The sequence below is a fragment of the Lagopus muta genome, chromosome 21, assembly GCF_023343835.1.
Source record: "Lagopus muta isolate bLagMut1 chromosome 21, bLagMut1 primary, whole genome shotgun sequence".
NCBI classification, from domain to species: domain Eukaryota; kingdom Metazoa; phylum Chordata; class Aves; order Galliformes; family Phasianidae; genus Lagopus; species Lagopus muta.
The window spans coordinates 4,146,289-4,162,632 of record NC_064453.1 but is presented as its reverse complement, the minus strand read 5'-3'; the positions used below and the strand labels follow the sequence as shown (position 1 = coordinate 4,162,632).

The 16,344-nt window shown below is 46.2% G+C and overlaps 2 protein-coding genes across 3 annotated transcripts in view; one reads left to right on the top strand and one right to left on the bottom strand.

Moving 5' to 3' along the window:
* Positions 1 to 341: 341 nt before the first annotated feature.
* UBIAD1 (UbiA prenyltransferase domain containing 1) lies at positions 342 to 6,288 on the bottom strand. The gene is made up of 3 exons (XM_048967813.1): positions 6,191 to 6,288; positions 5,323 to 5,849; positions 342 to 4,247 (listed from the first exon to the last, which is right to left on the bottom strand). Exons 2-3 carry the CDS (start codon positions 5,834 to 5,836, stop codon positions 3,760 to 3,762), a joined length of 1,002 nt encoding a protein of 333 aa, XP_048823770.1. The 5' UTR covers positions 5,837 to 5,849; positions 6,191 to 6,288; the 3' UTR covers positions 342 to 3,759.
* Positions 6,289 to 6,482: 194 nt separating this feature from the next.
* MTOR (mechanistic target of rapamycin kinase) overlaps positions 6,483 to 16,344 on the top strand; it is a 61,302-nt gene continuing 51,440 nt past the window's right edge. Inside the window, exons 1-16 of one of the 2 annotated variants that reach the window (XM_048967640.1) lie at positions 6,483 to 6,598; positions 7,585 to 7,747; positions 8,098 to 8,206; positions 9,609 to 9,841; positions 10,210 to 10,410; positions 10,766 to 10,900; positions 11,252 to 11,527; positions 11,817 to 11,925; positions 12,749 to 12,935; positions 13,122 to 13,250; positions 13,795 to 14,039; positions 14,148 to 14,363; positions 14,772 to 14,977; positions 15,472 to 15,594; positions 15,992 to 16,081; positions 16,179 to 16,271. In XM_048967640.1, coding sequence (XP_048823597.1) covers positions 7,628 to 7,747; positions 8,098 to 8,206; positions 9,609 to 9,841; positions 10,210 to 10,410; positions 10,766 to 10,900; positions 11,252 to 11,527; positions 11,817 to 11,925; positions 12,749 to 12,935; positions 13,122 to 13,250; positions 13,795 to 14,039; positions 14,148 to 14,363; positions 14,772 to 14,977; positions 15,472 to 15,594; positions 15,992 to 16,081; positions 16,179 to 16,271 — 2,472 coding nt within the window. In that variant the 5' untranslated portion in view covers positions 6,483 to 6,598; positions 7,585 to 7,627. Of the gene's footprint in view, positions 6,603 to 7,584; positions 7,748 to 8,097; positions 8,207 to 9,608; positions 9,842 to 10,209; positions 10,411 to 10,765; positions 10,901 to 11,251; positions 11,528 to 11,816; positions 11,926 to 12,748; positions 12,936 to 13,121; positions 13,251 to 13,794; positions 14,040 to 14,147; positions 14,364 to 14,771; positions 14,978 to 15,471; positions 15,595 to 15,991; positions 16,082 to 16,178; positions 16,272 to 16,344 lie in introns of both variants that reach the window. The other variant, XM_048967641.1, reaches the window with a different exon arrangement.

The following is a 16,344-nucleotide window of genomic DNA, read 5'->3' as shown; positions in this document are numbered from 1 at the left end:
AAGTTTCTACTAGAGGACATGCTTCTTTACAGCGAGTTTGACTACCAGTGTGCCAGCTTGATGGTAACGTAGCTGCAAACCCTCTAGAAGAAATGCACAGACTGCTAAAAAAAACCTCCAAGCACAGCCATCTCCACTACCTCAGGCCAGCGCTGGTAAGGAGGCAGCAGCGACAGCACCACAAGAGGCCCTCTGTCACAACAGGGAAAACGAAGGCAAAGCCATCAAGTCTGTTTCTGGTTCTTCCAAAAGGGAAGCATTGTTCTGCTGCAGGCCTATGGAGCAAAATAAAGCCATTGCAAGGAGAGACCACAAGACTGAAGGATAGCAGGTCACACAGGTGAGGATGAAAAAGTCCACCTTTATTAAAAAGATGAAACGTTGAGAAAGTTCAGCTGGAAGCTCCTTACAAATGCTGAGCAGGACGTGGCACAGAAAACTGCATCAAAGGAAATTCTGTTTGTTGGTGGGAATGCTACCACCAGTCTGAAGTCTGCTGTTAACATGAGGTGATCATTGCCACTGAACTTCTTATCCAGCGAGATGGAAGGACGTGATTATGCAACTCATAAAGAGACTCAGCACACATAAAATAATAGGTATGAGCTTTCATGTTCTGACACTGTAACCACTGCAGAGAAAGACCCCATCCTTCCCAGAGAATTCTCTAATACGTGTGCAAAACACAGAGTGATATAAAGTAGTTGAATGCAGTATAGTTAACAGAATAACATTCAGTCGTTTTATTGAGTAAGAAAGGCCAGGAGGTGCTTTAGGACACATTAATCAGTTAACCTACCAATGCAGATTCATCACACAGCAACACAGCTCAAGAGAGACCTGTAAGAAGCTTAAGAAATGTATATTCAGCTAAAGTCACACGGGACAGGAAGGAGAGGGACAGGGACAGACTCGGCATCCTCATCTCAAAACAAACCAAGGGAGCCTCTCTCACCACTCAATGTCAGCTCGGAGGTGATTTTGGTCTGCTCACACTGGTTCAGTCACCCGTTAGGTTAGTTCATACCTAAAATGCTTTCTCATGCTAACACGCTTTTGGAAAGCACACAGAGATAAAGCACTTGTTACTTTCAAAGCTGTGACAGCGATGTTGGCTCAGCATCCCTGTGAGGTAGGCAAAAGTTAGCTGTTTCCTGATACACAAAGTAGGTAAATGACTTCCTCAGAGCCATGGTGAAGAAAGTGGGAGCCCTTATCAGTATCCCCAAGAACGTGGAATTGCATTCTTTCACAGACAGGGAACCGTATGCAACCAGTATCTGTTAGGAAGCAAAAGCATTTCAGACTGATTTTCCTCTAATCCTCACCTCTAAACTGCTTTAAAACTCCTCTCCTTGACAAGAGTTCCACCAACATACACACGTATGAGTGAACTCTTCCTTCATCTCTTTGAACAGAAAGCAGTGATCCTTCCCATGACTGAAGGCCAGCCCCAATACAACCACAGCTGCACACACTGCTTCACCACTAGTTGTTCCCCAGGTCTTTCTCCACCAGCACAGCTATCAGACACACGAGCCATGTCTTAGTTACCATAAGGAATTCAGCTTGAGTAACTCTGTGCACAAGGAGTAGAAAAAGAGAAATACTCTTTTCAACTGACAGCTACGTAAAAAGGAGCCATCATAAAATGAAGCTCACAGCTGCTACAAAGGGTAACAACGAAGCCACGCTGGGATTAATGACCCACCTATCTGCCAGTGCACAATTAGCAGATTCACCAGCTCAGTCCACATCCCTGGCAAAGCTTTTACTCTGCAGAAAAGTGATGTGGGTTGCAGAGCCAAGCTCTTCTTTATTCTGCAGGTCCACAAAGAAACAACAGTAGATATGGTGCCGTATTCCTCTGCTTCAAGCAGTTTCCAAAACACTTCTATCTCCCTCCATCAGCCCAAGCTGAATTTTTCCCTTTTCTCCTCATGTTTCTAATCTAGCCATCAGCAATACAGCAAAAAAGTATTTTGCTGTATAAAGCAGCAGACAGTTGCTGAAGTCCTTATTTTCTCGTCTTGTGCCCAGGTTTTGTCACTGAACTCTCAATGCTGTGTAACATTGTCTCATTAACAGCTTCAGCACTGGCAGTGGCACACTCCACTAATACAACACTCAGTACTTTTGAATGTACGACTTAATTATGACAAATGAAGGACAACACCATGCTAAGTTTATTGCTTAAAAGTCCTTTATAGAGTAATTAACACGCTCCCCCTTGGTTCAAAAGCAAGGCTGTGCTCCAGGCACTAACAGAGTGGAACACCAGGATGAATTGCTGTGAAGCTCTTCACCTGTAAACAAACAACTCAGCAAACCCCCAACCATAGGAAATAAATACTTTTTCTTCAAAAAAGGAGAATTCAACTGCTACGGAGTAACAACAGAATGGAGTAAATCATCTTCGTATGGAAAGTGACTGCATGTTTCCCAGTTATGTTTGGCATGGTTTGCTTTTCAAACTGCTGCACGTTTACTGAAACAAACAGTTCTCCAAATGGTCAAAATATCAATAGGTGAGATCTAAAGAAGAAACTAAAACAAGGCTGCAAGGTGCAGAGGGAGGAGAAGAGGTGGGGAAACTCACGTCAGAGCTCCTAACATTTACGTGGGATTCAGTCACACAAACTGGTCTGCCTTAGAAAAAATCTGGTTAGATGGTTTCTTTCTGTCTCCAGTTCTCACTGATACGTAGAGCCAACACAATCATTTATTTTTGCTAACCCTGTGTCTTTCTCCTTTGCTTCTTATCTGGACTTCTTTTAGGTCTTACAATAGGACATTTGACTATGGTACTTCAAGCCTCTAAACAGAGAGAATGACAATAAAGAAACATATTTATTCAACTGAAAGCTTGTTCTCCCACTCAAATATCAATCCAGATCTAAGAATTTTGGCACCCTGTCCATCATTTCTGCTTAACATGGCTGTCCTTTCAGACAGTTAAATTTAAGCAAAAGTGGAAAGAGTAACCAATTGTTTGTGTACGCATTGAAGGCTACTCAGTTGCGTGATTTGCATTTACAGGTTCAGCTTTCAAAGCAGAATACATTTACTGGTTTTGTCTTCAAGCTTGTGCAGTGGGATAGTTGTGCTCCATTTTAGCACCAACACACCACAGAGACACAATTTTGCACTTTCTAGACTATAAGAATCCAGCAGAGACAACAGTGAATGAATCAGTATCCTACTACCATTCAGAGGGCTTGGAAATTAAAGCTCAAAAGGAAAAAGAAAACCAACAAAAATGAAAAGATACGAATCATGTTCTCAAAGGAGTGAAGTAATAGCACCCATGTCACTGTGATGCTAAGCATTTGGCAGTGCTTTCTATTTGCCACGTAGGAGCCAATGAACTCCATGACCGTGGTAAGGAGTTGTAAGAGAAATCAAAGCTACTTGTGAAGGGAGAGTTTGTATGAGACTGAATCTTACTTCCATTAACAGTGGAAGCCCCTCAGAATTCATCAGCAGAAGGGTGACATTCTTTAAACTCTTGTCCTCAGATCACGTTGGTTCTCCAGAATCAAAGCTGCAAGGAAGCGATATTCCAAGGAACTGATAAATGGCTTCTCTAAAGCCTGATGTGCAAGCTAACCAAGACCAGAAATCACAACACTCACATACAATCAACAGCTCAGGACAGTCTCTCTGTGTTTCACACTGTCCATAACAGGTCAACTACCCACGTAATCCCCCTCTTCATTGGCATTAATACTGAACTGTGAGGTCTGGCTCTACAGCTTGTTACAGTTTGGGCAGAGCACCAGCTGGTGCCAGCATGATTCCAAAAACATAGAAGAGCCCCAAAAGGAGATTGAGTTTGGCTGTCCGCTGAGGAATTTTGTTGAAGTTTTGGCTCCGAAATTGCCTCTCCAGTGAAAACGCCATCGGGATGGTGAGCAGTGGCAGTGCCATGCTGATGGTGTAGCGTGTGGCCAACACACAGAAAATCAAGTAGGGTAAGAAGAGCAGCACGGTGTAGAGAACATAGGAGAGCGCAGGGCCGATGAGGATAGCCAAGGTGACAATGCCTGCCTGCTGGTCAGACTCCATGTCTCGCGTGTTGTTGCTGTGCAGGATGGCCTCAGTGCTGAGAGCCAGCGGGACAGCGTAGAGCAGCGGTGAGACAGACAGATAACCAACCTGCACAGCATGGGCAAACATGACAGCCAGGGGCCCAAAGGTGATCAGGATCACCACATCTCCGAGTGCAACATATTTAAATCCAATTCCTGTGGCAAAACACAAGAATACAATGAAGCATTGTCAAACAACTCAAATGACAACAGAGAATGGATTACAACAGACCAGCCCTTCCCATAGAAATACTGTAAAACGGCCAACAAGTACATAGCTATGGCTGAGAGGCATATTTTCTCTTTTCCTTTATTGAAAATGCAGCTCGTTAATTTCTCCAGCCTCTCATGTTGTACCAACCCAACCCAGAACAACACTAAGAACACTCTCTTCTCAGTAAAACAAGCACATACTGTTCTGCATTCTCAATGGAATTCCATCTAAAGAATAACAACATGCCAAAACAAAACAAATTACACCAATGGAAAAGGACACATGCAGCAAGCCATACAGATGAAGACACGAGATACACGCCACAAAAAGCTTCAGTAACAGTTCTAAGGAGCACCTACAGCCATACAGAGCCAACAACGTTGGTACAAGTTATAATGATGTTGTTACATTTGCTAGTGTTGGTTGATGAATGGACCTGGTCCTGCCCTGCAATTCTTGTTCAGATAGCAGGAAGAGCTGTGTCTCTGAACCAAGGAGATAAGGAAGTTTTACTGAGTCTTTGTACCAAAGAAATAGGAGCTCCTGCTTGGAATCTGTCACTGAATATATAATTCTGGGAAACTTGCATATGTAACATAACTCTAAGAAAGTTCTGCACATATAACATACCTCTTGGAAAACTCACATGTAACACAAGTAATGTATATTAACTAAAGACCTTTTGTAAGCATGCAAGCCATGGTGATAGGAGGATGACCCCCATGCATTCAGTGCTGCTATTAAAGAACTCCTGCTTTCTAACACTCCAGCTTGAGTCTTAGAGACTTTCCTGATCAGCTGCCTTACGGTATCAATGTCTCAGCGCTACTTTCCAGCTGAACTTGATGCATCCCTTCTCACACCTCCCCACAGCAATCAATGGCAAGGCTATGTACCCGCACTCCAGGGAATACCACCAAATACTTTCCAGGCAGCTTATTAGATCACTTGGGTCTCCTCTGACAAGTCAGTTCACTGTCCCATTCAGGCTGAAAGCAAACGGGGCCCGGTGCTTACCTCCAGTATAGAGGAAGGAGCTGGACAGCCCGCCGAAGTAAACCAGGGCCAGGTGCTCCAGCTTCAGCGTCGAGACGGCATAGAGCCCGGCGGCGCAGACGCAGCCCACCGTGTACAGGAACACCCCGAACCGGACCACGTCCTGAGGCTCCAAGATCTGGTCCACCAACGTCCTGTCATCGCTCTTTTTGTGATCGATGCCTTTGGAGAAATCGTAGTAGGTGTTCACCAGGTTGCCGGCCCCGTGCACGGCCAGCACGGCCACGGCGCTGCCCACCAGCAGCCGCGGGTCTAGTGCTCCCTCGGCCCGGTAGGCCAACGCGCTGCCCAGAGCCACGGGGGTGAGGGAGGCGCTGAAGCTCCACGGCCGAAGCGCCAGCACGTAGGCCGCGCACTTCTGCCTCCAGCCGCCGGCGGGGACGCGCTCAGCCCCCGCCCCGCAGCCGTTCCTCTCGCCGCCGCGAGGGCTCTCGGCGTTAATGCTGATCTTCTGCACCGGCTCCGCCGGCCCCATGCTCTCGCAGCACCTGCAAGGAGAAGGGCCGCGCGTCAGGGCCCGGAGGGGCTGGCGGGACGCACCACCGCCATGGCCGCGCCTGAGGGGAGCTCCGCGCGGCCCCCGAGGCGATGCGCACCGTCCGCACCGCCCCCCCGCCCCTCAGCCCCGCGCAGAGGGTTCCGCTGCTGCGCGGCCCGACTGGAATCTGTAACGCTCCGCCGGGGTCTGATGGAAGTAAAAAACGCCGCATGGCTGCTAGGAGCGGCTCTGAGGCGCCTCCCAGCCCTGGTCTACGCGCCACTGCGTTTGCTGAGAGCCGCTCCGCCACGCCCGCCCACGGCCCCACACGGACTCATTTCGGATACGCACCGGGCGCTGCCCTGCGCCTCAGCCCTTGCTCATGCGTACAACGCGTACGGGCTCCTGTGGAGGGCGGAGGGCTGCCGGCGTCTGGAGGGCGGGCCTAGCCCAGGTTTGTCACCAGCCGAGCGAACCTAGCTCTGTATTGGTAGAGCGCGCTGCCAGTCACTCGTAGTTCGCCTGCTGATTGGCAGAGCGGTGACGGTCACTCTCCTTGCGGCCCCTCAAGAGGAGAGGCGGGGCTAGGTGCGCCCCTTCCCTTTTTCTCTATTTCTATTGGCCAAATGCAGTACCTATCAAACCTTTTCTGGAAGCCTATTGGCCGATAGCGTCTCGCCGGTCCGGGAGGCGCGGGGGAGGCCGCCGGGGCCCAGAGCGGGGGAGCCGGCGGCGTTGGCGGCGTTTGGGGTGGAGGTGGTGAGTGAGTGTTGCTCGGGAACCTCCCTTCAGCATCCCGTAACTCCTCGCTCCCCGGCGCGGCCCCACCATCGCGGCCCTCCCGCCTCACAGCCCGCCGGGCCGGCGCCTTGCGCCCTGTCAGCGGTCCGGCCGCCTCAGCCCCGCGGCCTCCCTCAGCCCCGCAGCGGAGGCCCCGTTCCCGCCGCGCCGCGCGCCCTCAGCCTTCCCGCGCTCCCGGGTTGTGGGGTTCGGGCCTGCCGCCCCCTCAGCGGGAATGGGGCTCCTTCCGGTGGCTCCCCTCGCCATGAGGAGCCCCGAGGTCACCTCGCGCGGTGTTCTCCGTGGTATTTATGGCTGTGTGGGGAATACGGGGGGGGTAAAATTGAAGTTTTGGTGCGTTGTGGTGCTGTGGGCCCTTCTGTCAAGTGGGCAGCTTGGGTTAATGTGATGTGATGTTACAGTAGCAAGCATCCCCCTGCAGTGACTGCTGTTGCTATAAGTGGACATCTCATCTCTAAATATCTGCTGAGGAATGTAATGCTTGCTGGCCCCAAGTGTTGTTAGAACACGGGGATTTCTGTGGAGAAACTTGGGTGAAAATGCTCACAGAGGAATCAGATGCCATAATGGCACATTCATGGGAAAGTCTGTGCCTCGTTATAGGGTGACTGCAGAACTTCATCTTACCGTGGTGTCTTTTTGGCTGTCGTGTGCCTTGCAGTTAGAGCACCATGGGTGCACCCGACCTACCGGAACGCGTGTTTTGGTGTTGGAGGAACCAGGGAGGAAATGGGCTGTGGGAGACGTCACAGTGTGATGTAGTGATGTGGTTTTATAACAGGGCTGTAGTGCCTAGGGGATGGTACTGGTTAGCTGTATTGTTTGTGCTGTCTGGCGCAGCATCCTTGCGTGCAGTGGGATATATGCTGGAAAAAGGCAGTAGGGACAGAGTTAAGCTCAGAGATTTCAGTAATGAAAGTACTAAAAATCCTGTGTCTTTGAAGAACTTACAGGACTTGATGCCCCAAGCCCCAGCGTAACGGCACCATGTCAGGCACTGTGTCTATTCTCCAACAATTTGCCAATGGCTTGAAGAGTCGCAGTGAAGAAACAAGGGCAAAAGCTGCCAAGGACCTGCAGCATTATGTCACCATGGAGCTCCGTGAAGTGAGTGCTGCAAAAAATGTATTATTTGTCTATTAAATGAGAGTAGGGCACTGGCTGGGTACTCTGAGGATGGATGTTTTTGGAACATGGAAACTGTTATTAGTGAGGAGGTGGGGGGTAACATGGAGCTTATTTTGCCCAAGCATGTAGGAGAGGAGAGATGAGCGATGGATGGTCAAGCACCAGGATTAATAAACTCAACAGGTCAAAGGCGTAAGGAAGAGAAACTGTTTATAATGTATGGTTCTTTCTATTAGTGTAACCTAAGGAGCATTGTGTTTATGGAGGTTTTGGAAGTAGCAAGAGAAGAGAGAATGCTGAGAGCCTATATGAATATTTTCCTGTTACAGATGAGCCAGGAGGAATCCACCAGGTTTTATGATCAGCTGAACCATCACATTTTTGAATTGGTCTCTAGCTCTGATGCAAATGAAAGGAAGGGTGGCATTTTGGCTATAGGTGAGTAAAAGTGCTTTATGCCTTTGAGTGTTCTCTTCATGTACTTGTTCAGTTGGGACGGATTTTCCAAACGAATGAACTTCTGCAGTCAGAGCCTTATATCCAACTGCTCAATACACTGAGTGTGTGCTAGCTGCTGGGCTCAGAATATCTGTCTGTTAGTGTCAGCATGGGAGCTGCTGAGTGCTGAGAGTGGCTGAAAACCTGGTGCTTAATGGGCAGTGAGCTCTTCGGGGAGTCAAACATCAAACATGAATGAGTGCTGAGCACATGAAAATTCTGTTCCTGAGCTCAACTGAGAACAATCTGTGCTCTCTGTTTAGTGCCTGATTTAGAGGTTGGCAGCCCTACTGAGGCAGGGGGGTTGGAACTAGATGATCTTTGAGGTCTCTTCCAGCCCAAGTGATTCTGTCTAATATGCTTCCTGGAGGGCTGACTTCTGAACTCTTTTCTGTCTGAGGGGATTATTGTTATTTACATTTGCCTGGCTCAGTAACAGCATCTTCTATCCAAGGGAGCTTTTGCCTTAATTCTGGTTAAATGCTCCATCAGTAGCTCTGGTCGTGATTTCTGTGATGTGGCAGAGCTGCCTGTGTTTTAATTGTTAAGAAAATCAGCTTGTATGAATACTTTGCTGTCTGAATGAATAGCTTGATTTGTAGAATTACTTCTTTAACAACCAAGTAGGAGTTGCCTATCGGTTAGCTTTGCAGACATAATCATCTAATCCCAACAAGTTTGAAGACAGTGGGAGCCTCATAGCTAGAGAAATCGTTGTTGTTGACAACATCTGGCTCTTAAGCTGAAAGTATTGCTTTAAAATTGTTTCTATGACTTTAGTGCTGTTGAAAGGTACTGCCTGGACAACCCTGAATACTGATGGCCTCTTTATCTACAGAGCAGATACAACCCAGTCACTGGCAGCACAAGTTTCCACCACACTGCCCTGCCAACATGCATCCACCCCCAGGCTGGAGAGCCCATCTCTAGGGCTGATGGAGGAGAGCAATCTCTGTGGTCTGTTCTGTCTCTCACTTTCTCTTCTGAGGCAGACCAGCTGTGGCAGTTGCATGTGGATGGTGCCTTCCTGTTAGGAATGGGCCCATGATCCTAGGATGGATTTTTATTTTTTTCTGTTTTTAAACTAAAAATGGGAAGAATCTATGAAGCTGTTTGATGTGTTTTGCTGTCTATTTAACAAGTTCAGGTTTGGAAGAAAGGTGACCCTCTCCTATTTTTATTTATTTATTTATTTTTTTCCCAGTGGATTTACTGTTTAGAAAAAGTCAATGGGAATCTTTAAGGAATGGATAGGGAATACTGACCCTCAGCTAGGGATTAGCTGCTGTCTGCTGCACCGATCCTTAGGGAGAACCGACAGCCCTGCTCCTTTTCTCTACAGCAAGCCTTATTGGTGTTGAAGGAGGTAACGCCACCCGTATCGGCAGGTTTGCAAACTATCTGAGGAACCTCTTGCCATCCAATGACCCAGTTGTAATGGAAATGGCTTCCAAGGCTATCGGGCGGCTTGCAATGGCTGGTGACACCTTCACAGCTGAGTATGTGGAGTTTGAGGTGAAACGTGCTCTGGAATGGCTGGGGGCTGACAGGAATGAAGGTCGAAGACATGCAGCTGTAAGTGATCTTTTTTTTTTCTTTTTTTCTTCTGACTTCACCTGTCTTGGAATGGGATGGGTAGGTTTAATGGTGGTAGGAGAGGTTCTCAGAAAGCTGGGAAAAAGCTCTGCTAGTGCAATTGTAAGGATCTGTGATCCTGTCATAGCAGATGCAGCGTTTCCTTACTTCTACCTTATGAATTCCTCATGACTAAACAAGGTTGAGACACCATTATGCTACCATTATGCTATCATCTGTAAAAGTGGACAGAACTGGTTACAGCTCAGTCACTAACAGTTTAAATAAATTATACTGCATTCTAGACATTGAGGTTTGTGTATGGGTGCTCATTTTCACAGATTTACTGTTTTTTTCCCCACTTCCAGGTTCTCGTACTGCGTGAGCTGGCAATCAGTGTGCCTACCTTCTTCTTCCAACAAGTGCAGCCATTCTTTGACAATATTTTTGTGGCTGTGTGGGATCCCAAACAGGCCATTCGAGAGGGAGCCGTTTCTGCCTTAAGAGCCTGCCTTATCCTCACCACTCAGCGGGAACCAAAAGAAATGCAGAAACCTCAGTGGTACAGAGTAAGAAAATAACTTGATTTTGAAACAGCTGTTTCAGAAGAGTTAAGCTCAGTCTGAAGTTCAGCTTTGCTGCCTTTGCCACGTGGCTTAAGGCTTCCTAGTATCAAACAGACCTTGGGCAGTGCAGCTGAATATTGTGAACTCTGCTTCCTTGTGGTCAAAAATGTGATGAAGCTATTGATGAAGTTTATACCATGGCATGGCTGTCTGTTTCATTAGTGCTGTTGAAAATATTCTGCAGCAGATTCTACAACTTGTGGATGATTCTTAGCTAGCAGTGTTAATTACAATTTTCCTACTGGCTTTGCCTCTGTTATGATCATTGATTTTAATATATATATTTTTCCCCCCCAAGCATACATATGAAGAGGCTGAGAAGGGTTTTGATGAAACTTTGGCCAAGGAGAAGGGAATGAACCGTGATGACCGAATCCATGGTGCCTTATTGATCCTCAACGAGCTCGTGAGGATCAGCAGTATGGAGGGAGAGGTGAGCAGATGAACAGGATGGGGACTATGGCTTTTGGCTGCCAATCTGTTGATTGATGGTGGGTAGCAGCTCAGCAACATGTGAAAATAAACCACTGTATTTGAAGTGGATTGATCTGAATGTGGATCAGAGCATTGATTGTTTCAAATTAGGTAGTGTCAGAGGAAAAAACAACGAGTTTGGGCTGAATAGGTATCAAGCTCTGATGGAAAGTGCTATTAATTGAATTAGTTACAATAGGAAAAAAATAATATAGAGTGCAGTCTCTTTTGTTTTAGATATTAGATATCCAAACATTTTTTGCTGAATTTAAGCTTAGTTTTTGCAAATGTGCTTTTCTGCTTTATCCAGCGCCTCAGAGAGGAGATGGAGGAGATCACTCAGCAGCAGCTTGTGCATGACAAGTACTGCAAAGACCTGATGGGCTTCAGTACCAAACCTCGCCACATCACTCCTTTCACTAGCTTCCAGTCTCTTCAGCCCTCCCAGTCAAATGCTTTGGCTGGTCTTCTGGGTTACAACGCCCACCAGGGAATCATGGGTTTTGCAACTTCACCTGTGCCAGCAAAGTCAACATTGGTAGAAAGTCGATGCTGCAGGGATCTAATGGAGGAGAAGTTTGATCAGGTAAGCGTTCAGTCTTGCCTTTCCAAATTCACACCACAGGTTCTTGTAATGTAATCAACCTCTGTATCCTTACTAGACAGTACTGCCTAATACTGAATCGGGGCATCAAAACTCAGAAATTCTAGCTGTATAACTCTCTGTTGGAGCAGTGGTTTAATTTGTTATTATCTGTCCTCCTGATGGGCTCTGAAGCCAGATGTCAGTAGAATGCCTTAGGGTACCCAGGTAATAAACAGCCTTGACTTACTTCCAATAGCCATCCTTCAGAGCCCAATCCATATCCTTTCAGGTGTGCCAGTGGGTTCTGAAGTGCAGAACCAGCAAAAACTCTTTGATCCAGATGACAGTTCTCAACCTGCTACCACGGCTGGCAGCTTTCCGTCCTTCAGCATTCACAGGTGAGGAGGCAGGTGGCTGAGTGTTAGAAGGGAAATGGTACTTGAAGTTACCCAGGTGAGTCTGTGCAGGCGATGCAGAAGTAGAAGTGTGGTGCTTGGGAGCTGAGCAGGCGAATTCATCCATGCAAGTGGTGGGAGGACAGGTTTTTTTTTTCTGGGTAAATATGACTTGACATCTGATGCGCAGTGTGTTGCTCTAATGAAGAAAATGGATTGAAAGCTGTTCTCTGAATTCTGTAGTTGATACCCTAAGAAGTAGAACCTCATTTATTTTTTGTATTAGTGTGTCACATTTAGGGCTGAACTCTGTTCTCTTGATCACAATCAGGGTGACCTTAATACTGTCAGCAGAGTTGTCTTTCTCCGTTGCATCTGCCAGAAAATCTCAAGGTACAGTGAGAAGTAGCTGCTGCTGCAGTTCAGCTGTTTTGTCAAGCAAGCTTAGAAGAATATGTGAGTTGTAGGCATGTCATCAAACTGAGCCAAGTAGGTTAGAAAGTCATGATTAAGTTTCCAATAAGAACAGGGTACGTGTTTCATGTTTGTGTATATAATCCCTAGGCAGTGTCTTGTGCCACCTGTTGCAATGTTCTCTTGTAGCTCTTTCATTTTTGTGGAACTTATTTTTCAAAAGAAAAAAAAGCCATTGAGACTGTGGGTGTTTTATCATGCAGTGACCTGTGGCCACCACTTACACCAGCAAATTTTACATGGCAGTGTCTGTCACCTGGTTTTATACTTGTAAATACAAGGTTACAAATCTGCTGCAACTGTATAAACCTAAAGGACCTCCAATATCTATCTTGTTCTCTCTTGTGGGCAGCTGATCAGTATCTTCCAGACACCATGAACCACGTTCTCAGCTGTGTGAAGAAGGAGAAGGAGAGAACGGCAGCCTTCCAGGCCTTGGGTTTGCTTTCTGTGGCTGTCAGATCTGAGTTTCAAGCTTACCTGCCAAAAGTCCTTGAAATAATAAAAGCAGCTCTTCCACCAAAGGACTTTGCTCATAAGTAAGTATGTCAAAGTTAGAGGAAGAAACTGAAGATCCCATTCTTTGTATAATTTTTGTGATGTGGGATTAAATGATCATGTCAAAATCAATTATTTTTGTAAGACTGATAATGGAAGTGAGACGAGAAAAAATGTTTGAGAAATAGCAGCTCCTGTTAATTAACTACTACATGATCTCTTTCCAGGAGGCAGAAGTCTGTGCAGGTTGATGCTACAGTCTTCACCTGCATTAGTATGTTGGCACGAGCCATGGGACCAAGTATCCAGCAGGACATTAAAGAGCTTCTGGAACCTATGCTGGCCGTGGGTCTGAGGTAAATATGAGGCACAGGAGCACTTTTTTCTGTTAGCCACTGGATGGCGTTGTTGACCATGCAGAAGCAGATTTTAGAAGTGTTCAGGTTGTGAAGGAAGATTATTTTCCTAAATGATTTGTATTGCTCTTTCAGAAGAGTGATATTATATGTCTCTTGAATTTCTTAAAAGCATTGGTCTCTGTAAATAAGTCTTTTTCTTTTTTTTTTAAGAAACTAGTGAATTCAAGGACAATTTCCTTTACTTCCCCCTGTTCAAATACGCTTGGCAGCAGCCTGCAAAAGTTTAGAAGGCCTCAGAAGGGCAGCAGATTTCTGCCTTATCACACTGGCAGGGAAGGAGGATCATGAATATTTGCTCCTGGTTTCTATTGGGAATTTCATAGCTCGTGAAGTTACTAATATGGGAAGGTACAGAGGAGCATTACCACCTGGAGCTGAATTTAGTTGCCTTTGTGTCTAGGAGGCAAAAGTAAGATGATTCACTGCAGTTTATATCAATGTATGCTGACGTAATGGCTGTCTGCCTGCTTCTTTCCATCAGCCCTGCTCTAACAGCTGTGCTGTATGACTTGAGTCGTCAGATCCCCCAGCTGAAGAAGGATATCCAGGATGGGCTGCTGAAAATGCTTTCCCTTGTTTTAATGCACAAACCTCTGCGACATCCAGGCATGCCAAAAGGTCTTGCCCACCAACTGGCCTCCCCTAGCCTCACCAACATCCCGGAGGCCAGTGATGTGGGTAGCATCACACTTGCCCTACGTACGCTGGGCAGCTTTGAGTTTGAAGGTAAACTATGGAATAAGGAAGCAAAAGGTTTCCTTAAACTCCTGTTACCCAGTAAGACCAGCAATCAAGGCGTAAACTTGTGTTAAGTTCCTCTCTTCTTCTTTCTAGGACATTCTCTGACTCAGTTTGTCCGGCACTGTGCAGACCACTTTCTGAACAGTGAGCACAAGGAGATACGGATGGAAGCAGCCCGCACCTGCTCTCGTTTGCTCACACCTTCCATCCACCTGATCAGTGGCCATGCCCACGTGGTCAGTCAGACAGCAGTGCAGGTTGTGGCTGATGTTCTCAGCAAACTGCTTGTGGTTGGAATAACAGACCCAGGTTAGTGTGGCATTCAGTGAAAAGGGTTCTCCTACTGAGCGTTGATATAGAGTCTGAACATGCTTTCCATTAACTTAAGATGTCAGTCTTTACAGACAAAATGCTGGTAGCCTGAGACAAGTTGTTTTCTGCACACAGTCTCCAGATGTGCTGCTTATAGTTGCAAGAGGTTGATGCTGTACTGACTGGGGTACTGATGCAGTACTGAGCAGCGCTGAATCTGTTGGGCTGACCTAGCTCGTTTCTCATGGGTAAAATGCTGAGGTAGTGTTTCATGCTGGGAAAGCTTTCAGCATTTTTTTTATTTTTTTTGAGGTTCTGAAGAATTTTGAGTCCAGTTGTGAGCAAGGGTAATAATAAAAACAGGAGCTTACTGCATTTAAAGAAAAAACGAATGTGTTCTTGCAGACCCTGATATACGTTTCTGTGTATTGGCATCTCTGGATGAGCGATTTGATGCTCACCTTGCCCAGGCAGAAAACTTGCAAGCTCTTTTTGTGGCCCTGAACGATCAAGTATTTGAAATCCGAGAGCTGGCCATCTGCACTGTGGGTCGCCTGAGCAGCATGAACCCTGCCTTTGTCATGCCTTTCCTGCGCAAGATGTTAATCCAGGTAAAGAAGAGGGGAAACCTGCAAAGTATTTGGTAATTGAGATTAAGATGGTGCTAAAGAAATGGGCTGCCTGACTGCAGTGAATGTAAGGGAGAGTGAGTGAATGCATTAATCAACCAGCTTAGGTTTCAGCAAGTCTTTCTTACTGATGGATGTTTGGAATGAAGCTCTAGGGATGTGTTTAGTATGGGAGGGTGGTGGTCACCATTTTGCTCTGTGTTTATCTTGCTGGAGCACTTTCCAAGTGTACTGAGGAAGAATGCTCTGCACAGCTGTCAGGCAAACTGTTAGGCACTGCTGCACATGAGTGTGCTTGTTTTGAAGACACATACATTCCAATTAAGTGTTTGGATGGAGTGCAAATGTAGAATATCATTTAAAAGTGCTGAGGTTCTTTTTTTCTTTTGTCGTCATTGGATAGGAGAGAAATCTGAAGTTTTTTTTATCTACGTTTTATTTTCTTATTTCTCATGCTTCAATCATCTTTTCTGCAGATTCTAACAGAACTAGAACACAGTGGGGTTGGTAGGATTAAAGAGCAAAGTGCCAGGATGTTGGGTCATCTGGTTTCTAACGCTCCACGCCTCATTCGTCCATATATGGAGCCTATCCTTAAGGTACAGTCAGTCTTTCTCCTGTCTGCCTCCCTCACACGCACATTTTCTGTTGATTTTGGAGTGAAATGATACAGCAGTTGGGTGTACAACCCCCACCTTGATCAGAAGCTGCTTTTCTTTCACTTTGTCATAACAGAATAGTGGACAATAGTCCATAGTAGAAAATCTGATTGGTGTGGATGTCACCCAGAGTAATAATGCATGTATATGACAGAGTAACCTAATTTGATTCTGGATTTGCATAAAGTTTGTGATACCGAGTTTTAATGTACTGTGATGCAAGTTCAGCCTCTGAGGAATTTTAGGTGGAAAGGAAAGAAAAGAAGACTTGGAGTATTTCATGCACAGCAAGAAGTCATCTCAACACATTGTAATTTGTTCCTCTGTTTCCTCCCAGGCACTGATTGTGAAACTGAAAGATCCTGATCCAGATCCAAATCCAGGGGTGATTAACAACGTTCTAGCTACCATAGGGGAGCTTGCACAGGTAGGGAAATTGCAAGGGTCTCTTTTTCATGTTTGTCACTTGTCAAGCTTCAGGTGATGCTAGACAGAGAACTTATATTTATGTGATTTTTCAATAGGTCAGTGGGCTGGAGATGAGGAAGTGGGTGGATGAACTCTTCATTATAATTATGGACATGCTACAGGACTCGTCCCTGCTGGCTAAAAGACAAGTAAGTGTTTGGCAGTTGCACTAAACTTGCTGTTCTCTGTGACAAAAACGGTAATGAAATATCTGTGTCCCAT